Raw genomic sequence first — 21,804 nt, 5'->3', positions numbered from 1 at the left:
GTTTCGCGACCATTCTCCATTCGAAACGATTTAGCCAAAATCCCACAACATGGGGGGTACCGTATGTTTTGCCGACCAAAATTAAACGATTCCAAGTAGGTTTTTCCCCACTTTTGGGCTGCTGTCTGCGCCATGTTGAAATAGACTAATTCGAATTTTGAACTAAGAGAATAGATAAAGATATAACTGATTTAAGTAAGATCAAACGAGACAATGTTTTAGGTGAAATCCGAAGGTGTCAAACAATCCAAAGGCCAAACACCAGCCAAGATGTCTGCTTTTGAGTGAAATGAAATGATTGACAAAAGGAACCACTATGACAAGAATTTTCAAATTCATCTTATTTCAAGACTTTTTGACATAATAGTGGGTTTGAAGTCCCTAATTATACGATTCGGCTTGAAGTCCCGTCGGCTTAATGTTCAGCACCCTTTGAAGAGTGCCATTTTGGCCAACAAGGGGCGAATTTTATCACTTTGATTTTCATATGGCGTGTGGGGGATGATTTGACAAAAAAAAACTCAAATTAAAAAAAAAATCATTGTTTTTTTTACATTTAATTTTTTCATGTTATTACTGCTCCATAGACCTTAAAAGACAGTCGAAACATTTAGGGCTTTACCCTGATAAGAGCAGTCTTGTCTAACTTCGCAACAGTTTTACGTGTTATGGCTAAAGGCATGATGTTAACTCTTTTCAACTATGCCAAGTTTCATTGCATAATGACAAAATCAAAATAAATTTTCAAAATTGAAATTGAAAGGATGGCGAACGTGAAAAACAGCCAGCAGACTGTGTTTTGATCGCAGAGGATTTTCCAAGCATGTTACTCGGACTTATTGAAAAAGTGATGGAATGTTAAATTTTGGGTGTAAACTTTTGAACTGATCATTTTGTCAAAGCTTGACTATTTGGAATACGTCTTGCGCGATATAGTGCCTCTTCCATCACACGGGTTAAAACCAAAATATAAAACTCAAACCTCTAGACGTTTGACTGGATAATTTCTGTTTTTCTCTCTTGTTTTTTTTATTAAAAGTGCTGCGAAATGAAAATTGGAATGTAGTCTATTGTCCAGATGACAAAAAGCGAGACATTCTAATTCAAGGGCTCCATAAATTTTTGCTTGGTGTTTTTTTTTGAAATGTGCCTGGTGACAAAATACTACCCAAGCATAAATATTTTCAGTAGTTTATATAGCACCGTTGGTTCGATACCAAATAAGAACCAAAAGTGTTTCAGGCAGCAAAACTTGTAAATTTTATGCTTTCAAAACGCTCAAGCTTTCTTATATTCTCTTTTTTATGAATGCCTACGCGCTCATTATTGAAAATTACAATTGGTTTGATGGGTTAAATTCAAATTGTAGTTATTCTCAAATTTTCGAAATATTCGGTCAACTATTCCAAGATTGTGTCCGACTAAAAATAGTGGTATTTATTATGTACACTATGTGCAAATATCTGCCCTGGATCCGGCGGTTCCGTGGGACGAATGGATCATCGAAGTCTGGTTTCTTCCGGTGCATTGGCCATGATGACAAAGACAGCCTTCAGGAACAGAACCAACTGTAAATAAAACAACATTTTCCTCACATGTAAATATGTCAATTGTCAAATATGTCATATGTCATCTGTCATCTGTAAATATAATAGAGTATGATTTTTTGAAATTATCGAGAAAATATCATAAAAAAATCCTCTTAAGAATCATGAACCATCAAAGATAGAAGCTAGAACAATGTTTTTGTTTATATAAAAGTTTTAAATGGATCCAAACATGGCAATGGGAACTTTAAGAGCTTATTTTGTCCATAACACATTCTAAAGCTTTGACTAGTGTATTGATCATTCCGGGATTTGGAAGTGACTCTCTGACAGTGGGTTTATTTTCACTCAAATCAGGTCCATCAGATTGATATTGAGTGATCGGATCTGGTGAACAATCTCAGCCCTAACCAATTTAAGCAGACAGGAAATCGTTCACTTGGTTCTTTTTCAACGTCGTAACAAAACAACAATGACTAAGAACGGAACACCCTGTGCTATTTGCTCAACAGTCCCCATTTTTGACAAAAAAAAAGATAAAAAAGCACATTTACCAATTTGACGCATAGAACTGACGCGGTGGTTCCCATGAAGGTCATCTGGGAGTAGATGATGGACTTGAACTTGCGGTAGCATCCCTGCAGAACAAAACAGCAATCAAAGCACACTAAATTGGACCTCTTTAAACAACCCCTTTTTTGCTACCAGTAACACGTTTCCACCCCCTATACAAGATAAATTTAACGGCATACGCGTTCGCTAGTTGTAAAACTACTTACAAATTCCCCCTTGCAATATGTGCGGGACAGGTAAAGTGATCCAGGAATGTAGACTTTTTTCGGGATAACAATTATTTTAACAAAATCACTGAATCACTCCTCAATTTCAGCTGACATCAATACAACTGGCATGCTCAATTTCTTGAAAATTCAGATGCAGTTGAAATGCTCAATTTCATGAAAATTCAAAATTCAACTACCGGGGTTCCTGTTACTACAGGGTAGTTTCATGGGGGGGGGGCTTGAAAGTTTCAAAAACTTTTTTTATAAAACGTTTTGTTTTTGCCTCAAGTGGCGTCTGCTCAAAGATTTTTGCCCTTGTTTCCGCTTCGCAAGTTTTTTTTGTGCTAATTTGAATTTAAATTGTCTTGCTTGGCATGGTTGCCTAGAGTTTTCGCGTGATAAAATTTTTAAAATAGGTTTCATGATATATATGAAATTGGGTTTTTTATTTTACTTTTTTTTGAGACGCTTTAAAAAGTTTCTCAGAAAAGGGTCTCCACAGAAAAATTGCCTACACCTTTGTGTGCCTGCAACTACCCTGGTCTCTTTTTGCTTAATCCATCCTTTTGTCTACAGCATTCGAAAAAGTGTGTGGGGGGGGGGGGGGGGACAATTGACCGATATTTTGGACTTTTTTCGTTTTCTCAAAAACAACCAAACAAATCTGGGATTTTTGTCTCAATGAACTGTACGGATTCGATGAAATTCACCTCTACAAATGGCTACGCCCAAAGTTTTTATACATGAACTTTTGGCCCTCGGAACAATAAAAGTTTTGATTTTTTTAACCGTGTTTGAATCTTTTGGATTTTCTTTAGAAGTTAACCTCCCAAACCTGTGGTTGTGGGTTCAAGGGAGACAAGGGATAGTATGAATTTCTCCTGAAATAGCGGCAAATCCCAAACTTTTTAACACAAAAAGTTTTAATCCTCGAGAAAATGAGTTTAAGAACTTTTTGAGCGTTTTTGTTTCTAACTTTATGAACTTTACTGAAAAAGCACCCTATCATTACTGAGAGATTTTGGCTTCCGTCCACAAAACTGTGGGAAGCTCCTTTGAATAACGGACTACGCCCAACTTTTTTTGATACAAAAAATTAAGGCCCTCGCAAAAGCCCAAGTTTTGACTTTTTGGCAAAATTTTGAATTTTTTTTTTAATTTTCTCGAGAGCTAACCTGCAAAATCTAGGTGTATGGATTCAATCGAATTTCAAGGTTGGGTGAATTTTTTCCGCTTAAGCGGCTGCGACAAATTGTTTCAACTTTCTGATTTGTTGACCGTTTTTAAAAAATTTTCTCGATACCTATCAACTGCCTTAAAACAACTGAATGTCTTGAAACTTTGAACGTTTTTTGGGAGTTTTTATCACTTTACTCCAAAATCACCGTGCTAATTCTCACGTTGTTTAATCGAGGAACCCCATTTTGTGAATCTTCTCTACTTTAGGAGCCACGCCGTGCTTTTAGCAGAAGAAAAATTCTAAATTTTGTTTACAGGTTTTTGTTTTCACTACTCTATTAAAGCTGAGATTAAAAGTTTAATCGAAAGAAGCGGTTGTGCAATTTTTGCGGCAAAGCGGCTACTTCTTAATTTCTTGTAAGAGAAATGTTATGTCTTTGGCAAAGTTGTCGTAACGTTTTTAAACGCAGAGGCTTCCCTTTTTATATTTTGCGCACCAACTAAGAGCTTATTTTTGGTTTAAAAAAACCTGGGATGCTACCAAAAAAGAAAATTTTTTCCTGTTGACAGTTTGCCTGAGTTCAATCTTGTATTATTAGTCATCCTGATCTTTTTTGTTATAGTGTGAACGAAATGAATTATACTTACTCCAATAAAGAATGATTGTTATTGAGTTTGCTTAAAATCTCACTCCTAATTAATCCCCCCCCCCTAAATCCGGTACTGCTTATAGTATATATCAAATTTCAGCAATGCTGCTACTTACTGCTTAAAAATTGACATTTACTTTGCGGGGTAGAGTTGATTATTATTTGGTTTATTCATGTGCGTTTCAGGTTGGTGTGTCTGATTGACAGCCTACTTACGTCTGTATGTGAGGCGGGTGGGTTGGAGTTTGGGTTGTAGCGGTAGCAGTCCTCCACCTTGACTGGGTCGGGGGTGAATCTGCCCTTTCGAATGGTGTTCAGGCTGGGTCTCTTCTCACTCGTGTAGTAGTCACAGCACGAAGCAGGCCACCTCTTTCAAGAAAAACAACTTACCACTCAGAGAAAATCTATAATGATTGTGCTTGATATATTACGAGAAAACGTTTTTTCTTATTTCATCAAAAAGAGTCGCCCCTTAGTTAATGAGTCGCCATTTATGAAACTTATTTTAAGATTTTGTTAAAAAAGTCAAATAATTATATACCATATTTACCGAGAAATGTGACTCTAATTATTACCGGTGTCATTCAAATGACAAATATCCGGGACTTGAAAGAAAAATTGAACTTCAATGTCGCGAAAAACTTGAAAGAGTAACTCGGTGACTATAATCAACTTACCCTGGAGATGTTTCTGCCTTGACTGGGCATGTACATGATGTTGAGTTTGTTCTCGTAGTTCCAGGCCTGGAAGCGCCAGTCAGCCTCCTGGTCCAATCCGCAGCACCTGTACTGCAACGAAAGCAAAGACTTCGAAAAGGAGAGGTCAAAAAACAATTCCGAGCTAAGTGATCCTCAAAATTAGCAAAGTATTGGAGGCGGATGCGCTTTTTATAAGAGCGTGATGCGCTTTTTATTAGGAGGACGGAAAACATTGGAGCTGAATGCAAACGAAACTCATTTTGATTTTCCGAAATTGAAGCCGGATTCGATTTTTACAAAGTTTGCAATGCTAGGTCAAAACTAAAATAATACCAAACAGGAAGGCAGTTCGAAGGACGCCAACTTCCGAAGATTGAGAACTACTATGCAAGCAATCAGAAAAAATATATTTCAAGAAAAAAAGGTAAAAGAACGAAAATATTTCGACATAGTCATTTTCTTAAAAAACAGCAAATCTATACGTATAATAAAAGAAAGAAGTTTGTGTGTTTGTTTGTGTGTGTTAGCATGTGACGGGGGACTCCCCTTTGTATAATAATCGGACGATCGTGAAAACTTACACGTAGATGCATATGAAAAAGATTCGTAAATTTCGCCCAACTTCCTATAAAAAAAGGCAGAAAAGGGACGGAAAAATGAGTTCCGCAGCGTCTAGGTTTATTCGGCGAATCATTTCCAGTAGATGATAAGAATCGATTTCGTGCAATTTTTTTCTTTAATTTGATTCATTTTCAATGGTCTACTATAATCCATGTTACTAAAAGTTTCTGAAGCATGGAGAAACTGTTTAAATGTTGAACTTTGAATTATTAGCACTTTTTTGGAACACTTTGTGACTGTCAGACTTCTAAAGCCATCCAGCGTTTTTCCTGAACACAATCATTTGACTGACCATCATCTTTTTCCAACCCGAATTTACTCCTATAATTTTCACATGTAATGTATTCATCAATTTTTTGCTTCACTTCTTTCTCAGTTGAAAATCAAAAAACTCTTTTGCTCAGATACCAACCAAAAATAAAGACTATGCAACAGTAGTTGAATGATCACTTTTCTCTCGGGGCTCAAAAAAATTTAAAAATTTGACAAACATTTGGAAGTTTTATATATCAAACGCTCAGTTCAAATTTTAAAAAAATAATAAAATAAATAAACCGAGCGTTTGATTTAAATAATGTCCAAATTTTTCACAAATGTTTCAGAATTTTAGAAACACTTCATCTTTCTTAGTATTCTTAATCTTTTGTATTAAATTGTGGGCAGAACTGCTTGTTTTTCTCTTCTTAATCAACTGAACCATTTTCATTGACTTTTGTATAGTTTCAATGATTCGACGGGTAAAAAGTATCAAAAAACGACCGAAAATGGTGTAATTTCTTCGCAGTTCGTTAAAATAAACTTAATTTATGCAGTTTTTTTTTGAGATTGATGTTGATAAAACGGTTGATTTTGAACATTTGTATCTTTATTCACCAGCATTCTTTTACTATGAATTAAGGCTGATAATTGATGTAACCAATAATTTTCGAACTTTTGAATTTTGACTTTAAAATAGATGAAAAAAATCAAAATCTATTCTATAGAGCTATTTTTTGCCGTGCGTAATTTTGACTAATTTTTTGAATGCAAAAAGAAATTAAACGAAAAAATACAGCCTCAATTCCATATCAGCACTAGTCTAAAAAATTGCCAGATTTGAAATCTTTATAAGACTTAAGAATTGCGGAAGTGTTTAAAACCATCTTGTTAATATTAGAGCAAGAGTGTTTTTTCAAAAAAAAATTTAAGAGAAAATTAAGTTTTTTTGCTCTCTGCTATTGTCAAATAATCGATTAAACTGAACTGCAAAACGTCGTCTGAAATTTATCCGAAGCTTTCCGAAGAACAAAAAAGTTACAAGCAAAACAATGTAAAAAAATTTTTTTGATTATAAATTTTTTTTAAAAAAACCTAAATGTTTCAGCACTTCTGTTTTTTTTCAAAATTAGCTTTCACTACTTCGAAATGATCTTTCAAACTTTGTTGATTCAAGACTCAAAATGCATAAAACTGATTCGTTGCTTAAAACACGCTTCCTTCTTTGTTAAAACAACTTTTGAATAAGAATGCTTAAATGCCCTTGATTTCACTAGTATACATTGTCATAAAAAACAGGGAATTTTTAAAAATTGAAACCGCAAAACATTTGTCGAACAATTGAACATTTTATATATCGAACGTTCAGTTAAACCTTAAATAAAAAATTAAAAAATAAATAATTGAGCGTTTGATTTATAAAATTTTCAAAAGTTTCAGAGTTTTGTTTTCAGTTTTTTTAATAAGAAAGTAAAAAATGGAAAATTATAATTTTGTTCTTGATTAGAAAAATTGAAAAAATAATTTGTGACAAAGTTTCAAAAATTTGCAAAAAATACTATGCCATAGGGTATAGTTTAGCTATCGTAAAACGTAAAGCTCCATTAAAAGCTAAAATATAGGCAAAACCTCAGAAAAAAGTTTCGATCGACACATTGAGGATCAAGTTTTCCAAAATACATTTTCTTGCAAGATTTTTATCACACGGAATAAACTTCAACTCTTTAAATGAAGAAAATTTTACAATTTTTTCAAAAATTTTAGCGTAAATAACTTAAGAGAAGGCATATGAGTTAAGTAACCTCGTGATTCCTGTTTTTTTTTATAAACCTGTTATATATCAGCCCTTGCACGTGTAAGAAACTGCGTATTTCTTACAGCTTTCTAACAAAAGATGTAGATGGGAAAGTATTATTCCGGATTATGAGCACAGCTGCTCTCGTAAGTGAAAGAAAGTAAAATGGTATTATCTCCTCCGAGAGAAATTTCTCATTCTAATTTTTGAGTCAAACTTCTTTGCTTTCTTGCTATCTTGTAGTTCCAACTTTCGTAACGAAAGTAACGAAGTGTTTGTGTTCGAGGTGGGTTTTTTTTTCTTCAGACAAGTTTCGACTTTTTAACTAGCCATTTTTGACGGCTTTTTAAAAAACATTCAAAAAGTAGTGTTGTCCTAAGCTTAAATTTGAAAAATGATTTCACCTGTGATCTAGGTTTATTCGGCGAATCATTTCCAGTAGTTGTTAAGAATCGATTTCGTACATTTTTTGTCTCTAATTTGATTCATTTTCAATGGTCTACTATAATCAATGTTACTAAAAGTTTCTGAAGCATGGAACCTGTTTTAAATATTGAAATTTGAATTATTAGCACGTTTTTGAAACCCTTTGTGACTGTCAAACTTCTAACGCCATACAGTTTTTTTAATGAACACAATCATTTGATTGAGCAACATCTTTTTCCACCCCTAATTTACTCCTATAATTTTCACATGTAATGTATTCATCAAATTTTTGCTTCACTTCTTTTTCAGTTGAAAATCAAAAAACTATTTTGCTCAGATATCAACCAAAAATAAAGACTATGCAACAGTAGTTGAATGATCACTTTTCTCTCGGGGCTCAAAAAAATTTAAAAATTTGACAAACATTTGGAAGTTTTATATATCAAACGCTCAGTTCAAATTTTAAAAAAATAATAAAATAAATAAACCGAGCGTTTGATTTAAATAATGTCCAAATTTTTCACAAATGTTTCAGAATTTTAGAAACACTTCATCTTTCTTAGTATTCTTAATCTTTTGTATTAAATTGTGGGCAGAACTGCTTGTTTTTCTCTTCTTAATCAACTGAACCATTTTCATTGATTTTTGTATAGTTTCAATGATTCGACGGGTAAAAAGTATCAAAAAACGACCGAAAATGGTGTAATTTCTTCGCAGTTCGTTAAAATAAACTTAATTTATGCAGATTTTTTTTGAGATTGATGTTGATAAAACGGTTGATTTTGAACATTTGTATCTTTATTCACCAGCATTCTTTTACTATGAATTAAGGCTGATAATTGATGTAACCAATAATTTTCGAACTTTTGAATTTTGACTTTAAAATAGATGAAAAAAATCAAAATCTATTCTATAGAGCTATTTTTTGCCGTGCGTAATTTTGACTAATTTTTTGAATGCAAAAAGAAATTAAACGAAAAAATACAGCCTCAATTCCATACCAGCACTAGTCTAAAAAATTGCCAGATTTGAAATCTTTATAAGACCTAAGAATTGCGGAAGTGTTTAAAACCATCTTGTTAATATTAGAGCAAGAGTGTTTTTTCAAAAAAAAAATTTAAGAGAAAATTAGGTTTTTTTTGCTCTCTGCTATTATCAAATAATCGATTAAACTGAACTGCAAAACGTCGTCTGAAATTTATCCGAAGCTTTCCGAAGAACAAAAAAGTTACAAGCAAAACGATGTAAAAAAATTTTTTTGATTATAAATTTTTTTTTTAAAAACCTAAATGTTTCAGCACTTCTGTTTTTTTTCAAAATTAGCTTTCACTACTTCGAAATGATCTTTCAAACTTTGTTGATTCAAAACTCAAAATGCATAAAACTGATTCGTTGCTTAAAACACGCTTCCTTCTTTGTTAAAACAACTTTTGAATAAGAATGCTTAAATGCCCTTAATTTCACTAGTATACTTTGTCATAAAAAACAGGGAATTTTTAAAAATTGAAGCCGCAAAACATTTGTCGAACAATTGAACATTTTATATATCGAACGTTCAGTTAAACCTTAAATAAAAAATTAAAAAATAAATAATGGAGCGTTTGATTTATAAAACTTTCAAATGTTTCAGAGTTTTGTTTTCAGTTTTTTTAATAAGAAAGTAAAAAATGGAAAATTATAATTTTGTTCTTGATTAGAAAAATTGAAAAAATAATTTGTGACAAAGTTTACAAAAATTTGCAAAAAATACTATGCCATAGGGTATAGTTTAGCTATCGTAAAACGTAAAGCTCCATTAAAAGCTAAAATATAGGCAAAACCTCAGAAAAAAAGTTTCGATCGACACATTGAGGATCAAGTTTTCCAAAATACATTTTCTTGCAAGATTTTTATCACACCGAATAAACTTCAACTCTTTAAATGAAAAAAATTTTACAATTTTTTCAAAAATTTTAGCGTAAATAACTTAAGAGAAGGCATATGAGTTAAGTAACCTCGTGATTCCTGTTTTTTTTATAAACCTGTTATATATCAGCCCTTGCACGTGTTAGAAACTGCGTATTTCTTACAGCTTTCTAACAAAAGATGTAGATGGGAAAGTATTATTCCGGATTATGAGCACAGCTGCTCTCGTAAGTGAAAGAAAGTAAAATGGTATTATCTCCTCCGAGAGAAATTTCTCATTCTAATTTTTGAGTCAAACTTCTTTGCTTTCTTGCTATCTTGTAGTTCCAACTTTCGTAACGAAAGTAACGAAGTGTTTGTGTTCGAGGTGGGTTTTTTTTTCTTCAGACAAATTTCGACTTTTTAACTAGCCATTTTTGACGGCGGCTTTTTAAAAAACATTCAAAAAGTAGTGTTGTCCTAAGCCTAAATTTGAAAAATGATTTCACCTGTGATCATTTTTCGTAAAGTTATAGAGGTTTAAAGATAGTCATTTTGGCCAATTTGGGACAATTAACTTGCGATAAATTTCGCGCTATTAACGTAAGCGGAGATTTACTCCGTCTTAGAAATCTTTCTAAATTGAATGTAGGAACTTATTGCCATAATTGATTTGTTACTAGGAGTGAATTTATCACTTTGTACTTTATATGGTGTGATTCCCACAAAAAAATTTCAACTAAAAAAAATTCAATTCATTTTTTTACATTTATTTGTTTCATGCTATTACTGCTCTATAGACCTCAAAAGGCAGTCGAAATATTCAGGGCTTCGCCCTGATACGAGCAGTCTTGTTGTTGTTCAAGGATTCAATGCGATTTAGCTCAAAACAAAAAATTACGAATTCCCGGCCGGATGGAATTTTGTGGTCTGATTCTGTGCTTGCTTACTAGCGGAGGCTGGTAACATAATAAACAAATAAAAGTCATTTATAGAGTCGAAAATTTATCTCGGCGGAGAAAAAGTTTCGACTCTATAAGAATTTTATTTGTCTTTTGAGTTACCAGCCTCAGCTAGTAATCAAGCAAACAATCAGACCACAAAATTCCATCCGGCTGTGAAATCGAATTTATTTTTTTGAACTAAATCGTATCGAATCTTTCAACAACAACAACAACAACAACAAGATAGCAACGAAGTAGAGAAACTAGTTTGACTCAAAATTTAGAATTCTGAGATAAAATCAACGTACGTTACAGCTGATTACGTCAACAGCCGAACTGTTACTGCTTCGTTTACACGTCTTTCAAACATTTTGAGCAGTAATAACGAGGACTTCTCAAATAATCAACGAAGCTTCGAAAAGTGTAATAATGCTTTGAATAATACGGGATTCGAACCGGGGAGCTCTAAAATGTGCGGTGCGACCTCCACCCCTCTTATCTTCAGTTAGCTATCACAGCCTCTTAGAGTATACCCCAAATAAGAAATGCATTCATAAGAGAAAGTATAAATGGTCAAAAAAAAACATTACTAAACCGCTCGCCAAACTGTGTTTGAGTAAAATAATAAACTTGAACATAAAAATTGAACGCAAAAATGAGCAACTTAGATTTTGGACCAAAATTGAACTCGTATTATAAAAACAGGCGTTTGCTTGTGTAAAAAGCAAAACACAGAGTTGATTTGTACTAGACTGACATATATCTGCGCGTAGTTCCAGAACACGCTGTGTTTGTCTCTGGCCTGTTCGCCCTGGTAGTCGAAGAAGGACTCTTCCATCTGGTTGTAGAGGTTTTTGGTCATATGGCTCCTGTACCACATGGGCAAACCCACGAACAATGACACCCCCACAAAACTCAACGCCAACATCAGACAGTGCTGCAACACAACAATCTTACTCAGCGATATTAAGTACATTTGGGCACAACAGGGACGAATTGGGGGACGTTTTTCTGTTAGAGATTCGAACCCCCCCCCCCTCACCACCCAAAGGGCCGCTTTGGTACTATATTAAGATATAAAAACCTTCCAAAATTTCTCGTAATTGGCCTTTTGCCCTACTTTTTTTCAAAAAAATTGCCGACCGCGAAAATTCACCCCTGGGGAAGTCGTAGATTGCCGACCGCGCAAAATTCACCCCTGGGGAAAAATTGCCGACCGACCGCCCAAAATTCACCCCTGGGGAAAATTTCAATAACACGTTTTGTCTCTTTGAAATAATTTTTTCCATTATCACAGTTAGTATAGTAGAAAGTCGAGTTATTCTTTTTGAAAAAGTGCTTTTAAACTGATGATAGGGGGCAATTTTTCCAGCAAAAACGCACAAAGTTTTTCATTATCGTTATATGTTATATTCAATTGTCTCAAAATGAAAAACCAAGTTTATTGAATTGCAATACGTTTTGAAAACTAAGTGAGTGATCTGAATTTTACATTCCTAAAAAACATAGCAAAAAACTTTTCACAAAATAGCCTCACTTTGAAACCTTTTTCAGCTAGTAATTGATTGCTGGTATTTGACTCTCAGTCTTTTACACGTTCACAATTGTGAAAAGCCAAGTAGATCATGTTTCCTAAAGTCTGGCAGCTAAATATACTTTACGGGATTCGAAAGTATATTTCAAACTTTGTTGATTCAAGACTCAAAATGCATAAAACTGATTCGTTGCTTAAAACACGCTTCCTTCTTTGTTAAAACAACTTTTGAATAAGAATGCTTAAATGCCCTTAATTTCACTAGTATACTTTGTCATAAAAAACAGGGAATTTTTAAAAATTGAAGCCGCAAAACATTTGTCGAACAATTGAACATTTTATATATCGAACGTTCAGTTAAACCTTAAATAAAAAATTAAAAAATAAATAATTGAGCGTTTGATTTATAAAATTTTCAAATGTTTCAGAGTTTTGTTTTCAGTTTTTTTAATAAGAAAGTAAAAAAATGGAAAATTATAATTTTGTTCTTGATTAGAAAAATTGAAAAAATAATTTGTGACAAAGATTACAAAAATTTGCAAAAAATACTATGCCATAGGGTATAGTTTAGCTATCGTAAAACGTAAAGCTCCATTAAAAGCTAAAATATAGGCAAAACCTCAGAAAAAAGTTTCGATCGACACATTGAGGATCAAGTTTTCCAAAATACATTTTCTTGCAAGATTTTTATCACACCGAATAAACTTCAACTCTTTAAATGAAGAAAATTTTACAATTTTTTCAAAAATTTTAGCGTAAATAACTTAAGAGAAGGCATATGAGTTAAGTAACCTCGTGATTCCTGTTTTTTTTTATAAACCTGTTATATATCAGCCCTTGCACGTGTTAGAAACTGCGTATTTCTTACAGCTTTCTAACAAAAGATGTAGATGGGAAAGTATTATTCCGGATTATGAGCACAGCTGCTCTCGTAAGTGAAAGAAAGTAAAATGGTATTATCTCCTCCGAGAGAAAGTTTTCATTCTAATTTTTGAGTCAAACTTCTTTGCTTTCTTGCTATCTTGTAGTTCCAACTTTCGTAACGAAAGTAACGAAGTGTTTGTGTTCGAGGTGGGTTTTTTTTTCTTCAGACAAATTTCGACTTTTTAACTAGCCATTTTTGACGGCTTTTTAAAAAACATTCAAAAAGTAGTGTTGTCCTAAGCTTAAATTTGAAAAATGATTTCACCTGTGATCTAGGTTTATTCGGCGAATCATTTCCAGTAGATGTTAAGAATCGATTTCGTACATTTTTTGTCTCTAATTTGATTCATTTTCAATGGTCTACTATAATCAATGTTACTAAAAGTTTCTGAAGCATGGAACCTGTTTTAAATATTGAACTTTGAATTATTAGCACGTTTTTGAAACCCTTTGTGACTGTCAAACTTCTAACGCCATACAGTTTTTTTCCTGAACACAATCATTTGATTGAGCAACATCTTTTTCCACCCCTAATTTACTCCTATAATTTTCACATGTAATGTATTCATCAATTTTTTGCTTCACTCCTTTTTCAGTTGAAAATCAAAAAACTCTTTTGCTCAGATATCAACCAAAAATAAAGACTATGCAACAGTAGTTGAATGATCACTTTTCTCTCGGGGCTCAAAAAAATTTAAAAATTTGACAAACATTTGGAAGTTTTATATATCAAACGCTCAGTTCAAATTTTAAAAAAATAATAAAATAAATAAACCGAGCGTTTGATTTAAATAATGTCCAAATTTTTCACAAATGTTTCAGAATTTTAGAAACACTTCATCTTTCATAGTATTCTTAATCTTTTGTATTAAATTGTGGGCAGAACTGCTTGTTTTTCTCTTCTTAATCAACTGAACCATTTTCATTGATTTTTGTATAGTTTCAATGATTCGACGGGTAAAAAGTATCAAAAAACGACCGAAAATGTTGTAATTTTTTCGCAGTTCGTTAAAATAAACTTAAATTATGCAGTTTTTTTTTTGAGATTGATGTTGATAAAACGGTTGATTTTGAACATTTGTATCTTTATTCACCAGCATTCTTTTACTATGAATTAAGGCTGATAATTGATGTAACCAATAATTTTCGAACTTTTGAATTTTGACTTTAAAATAGATGAAAAAAATCAAAATCTGTTCTATAGAGCTATTTTTTGCCGTGCGTAATTTTGACTAATTTTTTGAATGCAAAAAGAAATTAAACGAAAAAATACAGCCTCAATTCCATACCAGCACTAGTCTAAAAAATTGCCAGATTTGAAATCTTTATAAGACCTAAGAATTGCGGAAGTGTTTAAAACCATCTTGTTAATATTAGAGCAAGAGTGTTTTTTCAAAAAAAAAATTTAAGAGAAAATTAGGTTTTTTTGCTCTCTGCTATTATCAAATAATCGATTAAACTGAACTGCAAAACGTCGTCTGAAATTTATCCGAAGCTTTCCGAAGAACAAAAAAGTTACAAGCAAAACGATGTAAAAAAATTTTTTTGATTATAAATTTTTTTTTTAAAAACCTAAATGTTTCAGCACTTCTGTTTTTTTTCAAAATTAGCTTTCACTACTTCGAAATGATCTTTCAAACTTTGTTGATTCAAAACTCAAAATGCATAAAACTGATTCGTTGCTTAAAACACGCTTCCTTCTTTGTTAAAACAACTTTTGAATAAGAATGCTTAAATGCCCTTAATTTCACTAGTATACTTTGTCATAAAAAACAGGGAATTTTTAAAAATTGAAGCCGCAAAACATTTGTCGAACAATTGAACATTTTATATATCGAACGTTCAGTTAAACCTTAAATAAAAAATTAAAAAATAAATAATTGAGCGTTTGATTTATAAAATTTTCAAATGTTTCAGAGTTTTGTTTTCAGTTTTTTTAATAAGAAAGTAAAAAAATGGAAAATTATAATTTTGTTCTTGATTAGAAAAATTGAAAAAATAATTTGTGACAAAGATTACAAAAATTGGCAAAAAATACTATGCCATAGGGTATAGTTTAGCTATCGTAAAACGTAAAGCTCCATTAAAAGCTAAAATATAGGCAAAACCTCAGAAAAAAGTTTCGATCGACACATTGAGGATCAAGTTTTCCAAAATACATTTTCTTGCAAGATTTTTATCACCCCGAATAAACTTCAACTCTTTAAATGAAGAAAATTTTACAATTTTTTCAAAAATTTTAGCGTAAATAACTTAAGAGAAGGCATATGAGTTAAGTAACCTCGTGATTCCTGTTTTTTTTTATAAACCTGTTATATATCAGCCCTTGCACGTGTTAGAAACTGCGTATTTCTTACAGCTTTCTAACAAAAGATGTAGATGGGAAAGTATTATTCCGGATTATGAGCACAGCTGCTCTCGTAAGTGAAAGAAAGTAAAATGGTATTATCTCCTCCGAGAGAAATTTCTCATTCTAATTTTTGAGTCAAACTTCTTTGCTTTCTTGCTATCTTGTAGTTCCAACTTTCGTAACGAAAGTAACGAAGTGTTTGTGTTCGAGGTGGGTTTTTTTTTCTTCAGACAAATTTCGACTTTTTAACTAGCCATTTTTGACGGCTTTTTAAAAAACATTCAAAAAGTAGTGTTGTCCTAAGCCTAAATTTGAAAAATGATTTCACCTGTGATCATTTTTCGTAAAGTTATAGAGGTTTAAAGATAGTCATTTTGGCCAATTTGGGACAATTAACTTGCGATAAATTTCGCGCTATTAACGTAAGCGGAGATTTACTCCGTCTTAGAAATCTTTCTAAATTGAATGTAGGAACTTATTGCCATAATTGATTTGTTACTAGGAGTGAATTTATCACTTTGTACTTTATATGGTGTGATTCCCACAAAAAAATTTCAATTCATTTTTTTACATTTATTTTTTTCATGCTATTACTGCTCTATAGACCTCAAAAGGCAGTCGAAATATTCAGGGCTTCGCCCTGATACGAGCAGTCTTGTTGTTGTTCAAGGATTCAATGCGATTTAGCTCAAAACAAAAAATTACGAATTCCCGGCCGGATGGAATTTTGTGGTCTGATTCTGTGCTTGCTTACTAGCGGAGGCTGGTAACATAATAAACAAATAAAAGTCATTTATAGAGTCGAAAATTTATCTCGGCGGAGAAAAAGTTTCGACTCTATAAGAATTTTATTTGTCTTTTGAGTTACCAGCCTCAGCTAGTAATCAAGCAAACAATCAGACCACAAAATTCCATCCGGCTGTGAAATCGAATTTATTTTTTTGAACTAAATCGTATCGAATCTTTCAACAACAACAACAACAACAACAACAACAACAAGATAGCAACGAAGTAGAGAAACTAGTTTGACTCAAAATTTAGAATTCTGAGATAAAATCAACGTACGTTACAGCTGTTTACGTCAGCAGCCGAACTGTTACTGCTTCGTTTACACGTCTTTCAAACATTTTGAGCAGTAATAACGAGGACTTCTCAAATAATCAACGAAGCTTCGAAAAGTGTAATAATGCTTTGAATAATACGGGATTCGAACCGCGGAGCTCTAAAATGTGCGGTGCGCCCTCCACCCCTCTTATCTTCAGTTAGCTATCACAGCCTCTTAGAGTATACCCCAAATAAGAAATGCATTCATAAGAGAAAGTATAAATGGTCAAAAAAAACATTACTAAACCGCTCGCCAAACTGTGTTTGAGTAAAATAATAAACTTGAACATAAAAATTGAACGCAAAAATGAGCAACTTAGATTTTGGACCAAAATTGAACTCGTATTATAAAAACAGGCGTTTGCTTGTGTAAAAAGCAATACACAGAGTTGATTTGTACGAGACTGACATATATCTGCGCGTAGTTCCAGAACACGCTGTGTTTGTCTCTGGCCTGTTCGCCCTGGTAGTCGAAGAAGGACTCTTCCATCTGGTTGTAGAGGTTTTTGGTCATATGGCTCCTGTACCACATGGGCAAACCCACGAACAATGACACCCCCACAAAACTCAACGCCAACATCAGACAGTGCTGCAACACAACAATCTTACTCAGCGATATTAAGTACATTTGGGCACAACAGGGACGAATTGGGGGACGTTTTTCTGTTAGAGATTCGAACCCCCCCCCCTCACCACCCAAAGGGCCGCTTTGGTACTATATTAAGATATAAAAACCTTCCAAAATTTCTCGTAATTGGCCTTTTGCCCTACTTTTTTTCAAAAAAATTGCCGACCGCGAAAATTCACCCCTGGGGAAGTCGTAGATTGCCGACCGCGCAAAATTCACCCCTGGGGAAAAATTGCCGACCGACCGCCCAAAATTCACCCCTGGGGAAAATTTCAATAACACGTTTTGTCTCTTTGAAATATTTTTTTCCATTATCACAGTTAGTATAGTAGAAAGTCGAGTTATTCTTTTTGAAAAAGTGCTTTTAAACTGATGATAGGGGGCAATTTTTCCAGCAAAAACGCACAAAGTTTTTCATTATCGTTATATGTTATATTCAATTGTCTCAAAATGAAAAACCAAGTTTATTGAATTGCAATACGTTTTGAAAACTAAGTGAGTGATCTGAATTTTACATTCCTAAAAAACATAGCAAAAAACTTTTCACAAAATAGCCTCACTTTGAAACCTTTTTCAGCTAGTAATTGATTGCTGGTATTTGACTCTCAGTCTTTTACACGTTCACGATTGTGAAAAGCCAAGTAGATCATGTTTCCTAAAGTCTGGCAGCTAAATATATATTGGGGCCAAGTTTTCTATTTTGGTCAATGGTTTTGAAAAAAAAAATAAGAGTAAAACTGCTCATTTTGACGTCTGAGACCAAGAAGACCATCTCACCCTAACTCAATTTAGGTAGGAAAACTTTTTAACATAGATGGTAAAGGCATTCGATTTCGGCCAATCAGAATTGTTTATTTTTAGTGGGGTGATAGTCCCACTTGGTTTTCCAGCGGGGTATTGAAATGTTTACCTGGGCCGACGTCTGAAATAATTGATTACTTACAGTTAATATATTTTAGTCAAAACTATGTCATAAAAACCAATTAATATTAAAAGCACGCGGGCTGAGGTGCTCGACTCATGATTCGACCGAAATGGTCGAACGATGTCCGTTTTTGACTTTTTCAGTCGAACGATGTCCGATTTTGACTTTGTTCGACTATATGGACATTTTTTGAGCGATTTATGATGCAAAATAATCATAATAAAAGCATAGTATACTGACTAGAGTGAGGACCATTCTGCGCTCCTTGATGAATCCCTTGATGCCGAGGAGGCCTGTGACGGAGAGGAAGACGCCGGTGACTATCATCCCGAAAGCGATCCAGTCCCAGACGCTGCTGCTGGGCACCACAGTCTTCAACACCCCCACCACGTCCTCACTCACAAGCCACACCCCCATCCCTGTCATAGCTCCCCCATACACCTAACACATCACATTATCATCACCACAGCAGAGGAGTTAGAGGGCTCTTTTCCATGCCCCCCCTGACTTTTTGTGAAATTACAGTCACGAAAGCTTATTTAAAAGGACTTTTGAGTTTCTAAGTTAAAATGAAACGTGGGGGTGGTTGGGGGTTGGGGAGGGGACAAGTAGAATGGGGAGAGGGATATTTTGCCCTATCCTAATTTTCTAATCAATTTTTATAGGTTTTCTAACACATTTTTACTAACGCTGTTTTCTAAAGGCTATTTCGAACTCTTTATAACGTAAACAATTCCCGGATCGTTGGATCTAGGAATGAGGAAATAGAAGGGATTCTGAGTTCCTCGTTATTTTTGAGATTCTGCACTTTTCAGGACGAAGATTCTGCACGTTTCAGGGACGAAGATATGCAGTTATGTTTGAGCTCCTTAAGAGGCGATTTAAAACGCCTTTTTTAATGGCAGCTAGACTAACAGTAGCTTAATATACCAATTTTGAGAAAAACTGAGATGGACTTACGGTGATGAGGAAGCTGACAAAGGCTCCCAGATATCCCACACATCTGCTGGTTCTTCCTTTGTACAATTTCAGTCTAAAACAGACCAGTTTAAAACCAACTTCAACATCAAATCAAGAACAACAATAGAATTAATAGAAAAAATCAACTCACTGGTTCCCCATGTTTAATCAACGCAGGTACAAACTGTATTTATTTTCTGTAACTCTAATTTAAGTGAGAGCTTTATCGCATATTGTGGTTTAGTTTAAAAACCAACTCGTACATAAAACAACTTCGTCATGAAAATCAACCAAAATTGGTTTGAACAGATTACTTCATATAATAGACCATTTTACAAACATAAGTCAAACGAAAAAGAGTAGAAAGAGAGTAAAATAATAAAACTATGTAATGCTTGTTTTGGCTTTTCAACGTCTATGCTTTTTTGAGCTTAAGAAGTAAAAACGTTTTCATCTCTATCGCCCACTTCAAACCCTCCCTCAAAAAATCAATTTTAATTTTTAAAAAAAGAAGGTTTCGCAAATGAAGATTTTTCCGACTTTTGAGGAAAAAGACGGAGTATTTGTGCTCGGGTGGTTTTATTTTCTCTAAGCTAATTTTGACTTTTTAACTTTTTAGCCATTTTTAGCCAAATTTTGTATATCAGCCATAAAATATTGTTGACCTGAGCTCAAATTTCTTCTCACTTTCTTCAAAAGTGGGAAAGTCATTTCTTTTCGAATTATTGCTACATTTATTTCCACTTTTGATATTGGTAAGCTTAATCTGTTTATTGGATAAGTTTAAAGCAAATTTCACATATAAGTTTACAAAAATTATTTTCCACGTATTTTCCACAATATCCCAGGGCGTAGCACATATAATCAAAAATAAACAGGAAGCCTTCAAAATTGATTCTCCTGGTTATCACTGGATGCGCGGGTACTGGAAAAAGTATGATACTGACGGCTAGGAGTTTCTTCAAGCATTAACAAACTAAAAACTTAAAACCGCTCTTCTGAATTTTTAAACAGCCGAACACAAAGATATATTTAAAAAGTGCAACCTAAGTATCATATACGTAGCCAAGATGAATTTACGTGAATTTATGAAAAAGTAGGGTTGGAGTTATCCATTGCACTAAACAGACCATAAATGCGACCATAAATGCGAAACTGATTTCTCTTGTGGAAGAAATAAAAAACAATCAAATTATGGCTTATCTTGATGACACACATGCATGCTCCGTTGACTTTTCTTCTGTGCAATGAGCTAATCTTGCTGTTGATTTCAGCCAGTGTCATTCACGGCGTGACCACAAAATAAGATTGCCGCTCTTAAACGGAGAGATAGGAGATCCTTCACTGACTCACTGTAAAAGTATTATGGTTTGTTTATTTAACCTCTGATCTTAACTTACCATCGACCTTTAAGTTGTTAATTTATATACCTGCCAAAAGCGCAACGGCTTTTGGTAGACTCTGAATTGGACACTATCTTTTATGATACGTAACAAATCAATCGCAACCAATTCAATCTTTTAAACCTCTCTTAACTTAGATAGAATCCCCGTCTTTTATTTAGTCTTAAATAAAAGCCTACAATTTTAGTAGGAATCTTAATCATCCACAGTCTTAATCTATTCTTAGTTTAAGTCACTCTTTTACACGAGTGGTATCCTAATTTTTTAACATGGCGCAGTCGAATGAATCAAACCTACGCGGACTAGAGTTTTTTTGGAACAACTCATCATACGAAAATCAACATGACTGGGAAAGGTGGGCGGAAAAATTCCAACTGACAATTATTGCGAAAGACTCCGTTGACATCGAAGATGTAATTAACCCACCGATAAGAGATGAACTAATCTACCCTATGGCAGAACCACTGGACCCATCCGAGGATCAGACCCGTCGGGCCGAAAAAGAGGAACGTCATAGAGTACAGTACAAAATTACAACGAAGAATTAAAAAGGAGAAGGGCGGAAGATAACGCAAAAATTAACGGACTTCAAATAGGAGATATTGACAAGAAGCTCAAATCACAGCTATACCTAGCACTCGGGAAAGAAGGACAGAAATGCTTTTCTCATAAAAATCCTGGAAAAAAAATTCTGGATATTAATTTCGCAGAATTTTGGGAACTATTAAAAACGACTTTCACGATCACTACAAACCTAACATACGAAAGATTTAAATTTTTTGGCCGAAGACAGAAAGAACATGAGTCCTTAGAAAAATTCCATGAAATTCTTTCAGAACTAGCAAAAAATTGTAAACTGGGGGAACTCGAGTCAGAACTAGTAAGAGACATTTTCATAACCAACATGAGAAATGTCGAGATCCAAAAGAAACTATGCATTGAATACTTGACCCCAGAAAACGTACTATCTTACGTATTAGTTCACGAAAAAGGTACTAAAATTCATCAACAGTATCTAAAATTTCCAACTTACAACCCAGGACCAAGATCACAATACGTGAAGAACGAACCAACATTAAACATAGTCGAAAATAACAAGTGCCGTAATTGCGGTCAGCAATTCAAAAAAGGACACCTATCCACATGCCCGGCTAGAGATAGAAACTGCAATACGTGCGGACGGAAAGGACATTTT

At 33.8% G+C, this 21,804-nt stretch overlaps 2 protein-coding genes across 3 annotated transcripts in view; both read right to left on the bottom strand.

Annotated features, from left to right (window-relative positions):
• Positions 1-21,804, bottom strand: part of LOC134852115 (uncharacterized) — a 380,695-nt gene that overhangs the window by 74,997 nt on the left and 283,894 nt on the right. The gene's annotated exons all lie outside the window — the stretch shown is intronic.
• LOC134840678 (uncharacterized) lies at positions 1,340-19,489 on the bottom strand. The gene is made up of 9 exons (XM_063856653.1): positions 19,358-19,489; positions 19,207-19,279; positions 18,487-18,687; positions 17,094-17,282; positions 11,539-11,733; positions 4,836-4,946; positions 4,375-4,527; positions 2,102-2,185; positions 1,340-1,568 (listed from the first exon to the last, which is right to left on the bottom strand). The coding sequence occupies exons 1-9, from the start codon at positions 19,366-19,368 to the stop codon at positions 1,500-1,502; spliced, it is 1,086 nt and encodes a 361-aa protein (XP_063712723.1). The 5' UTR covers positions 19,369-19,489; the 3' UTR covers positions 1,340-1,499.

This window comes from Symsagittifera roscoffensis, chromosome 1 (genome assembly GCF_963678635.1).
Source record: "Symsagittifera roscoffensis chromosome 1, txSymRosc1.1, whole genome shotgun sequence".
Taxonomy (NCBI): Eukaryota; Metazoa; Xenacoelomorpha; order Acoela; family Convolutidae; genus Symsagittifera; species Symsagittifera roscoffensis.
This window is presented reverse-complemented; position numbering and strand designations above follow the sequence as displayed.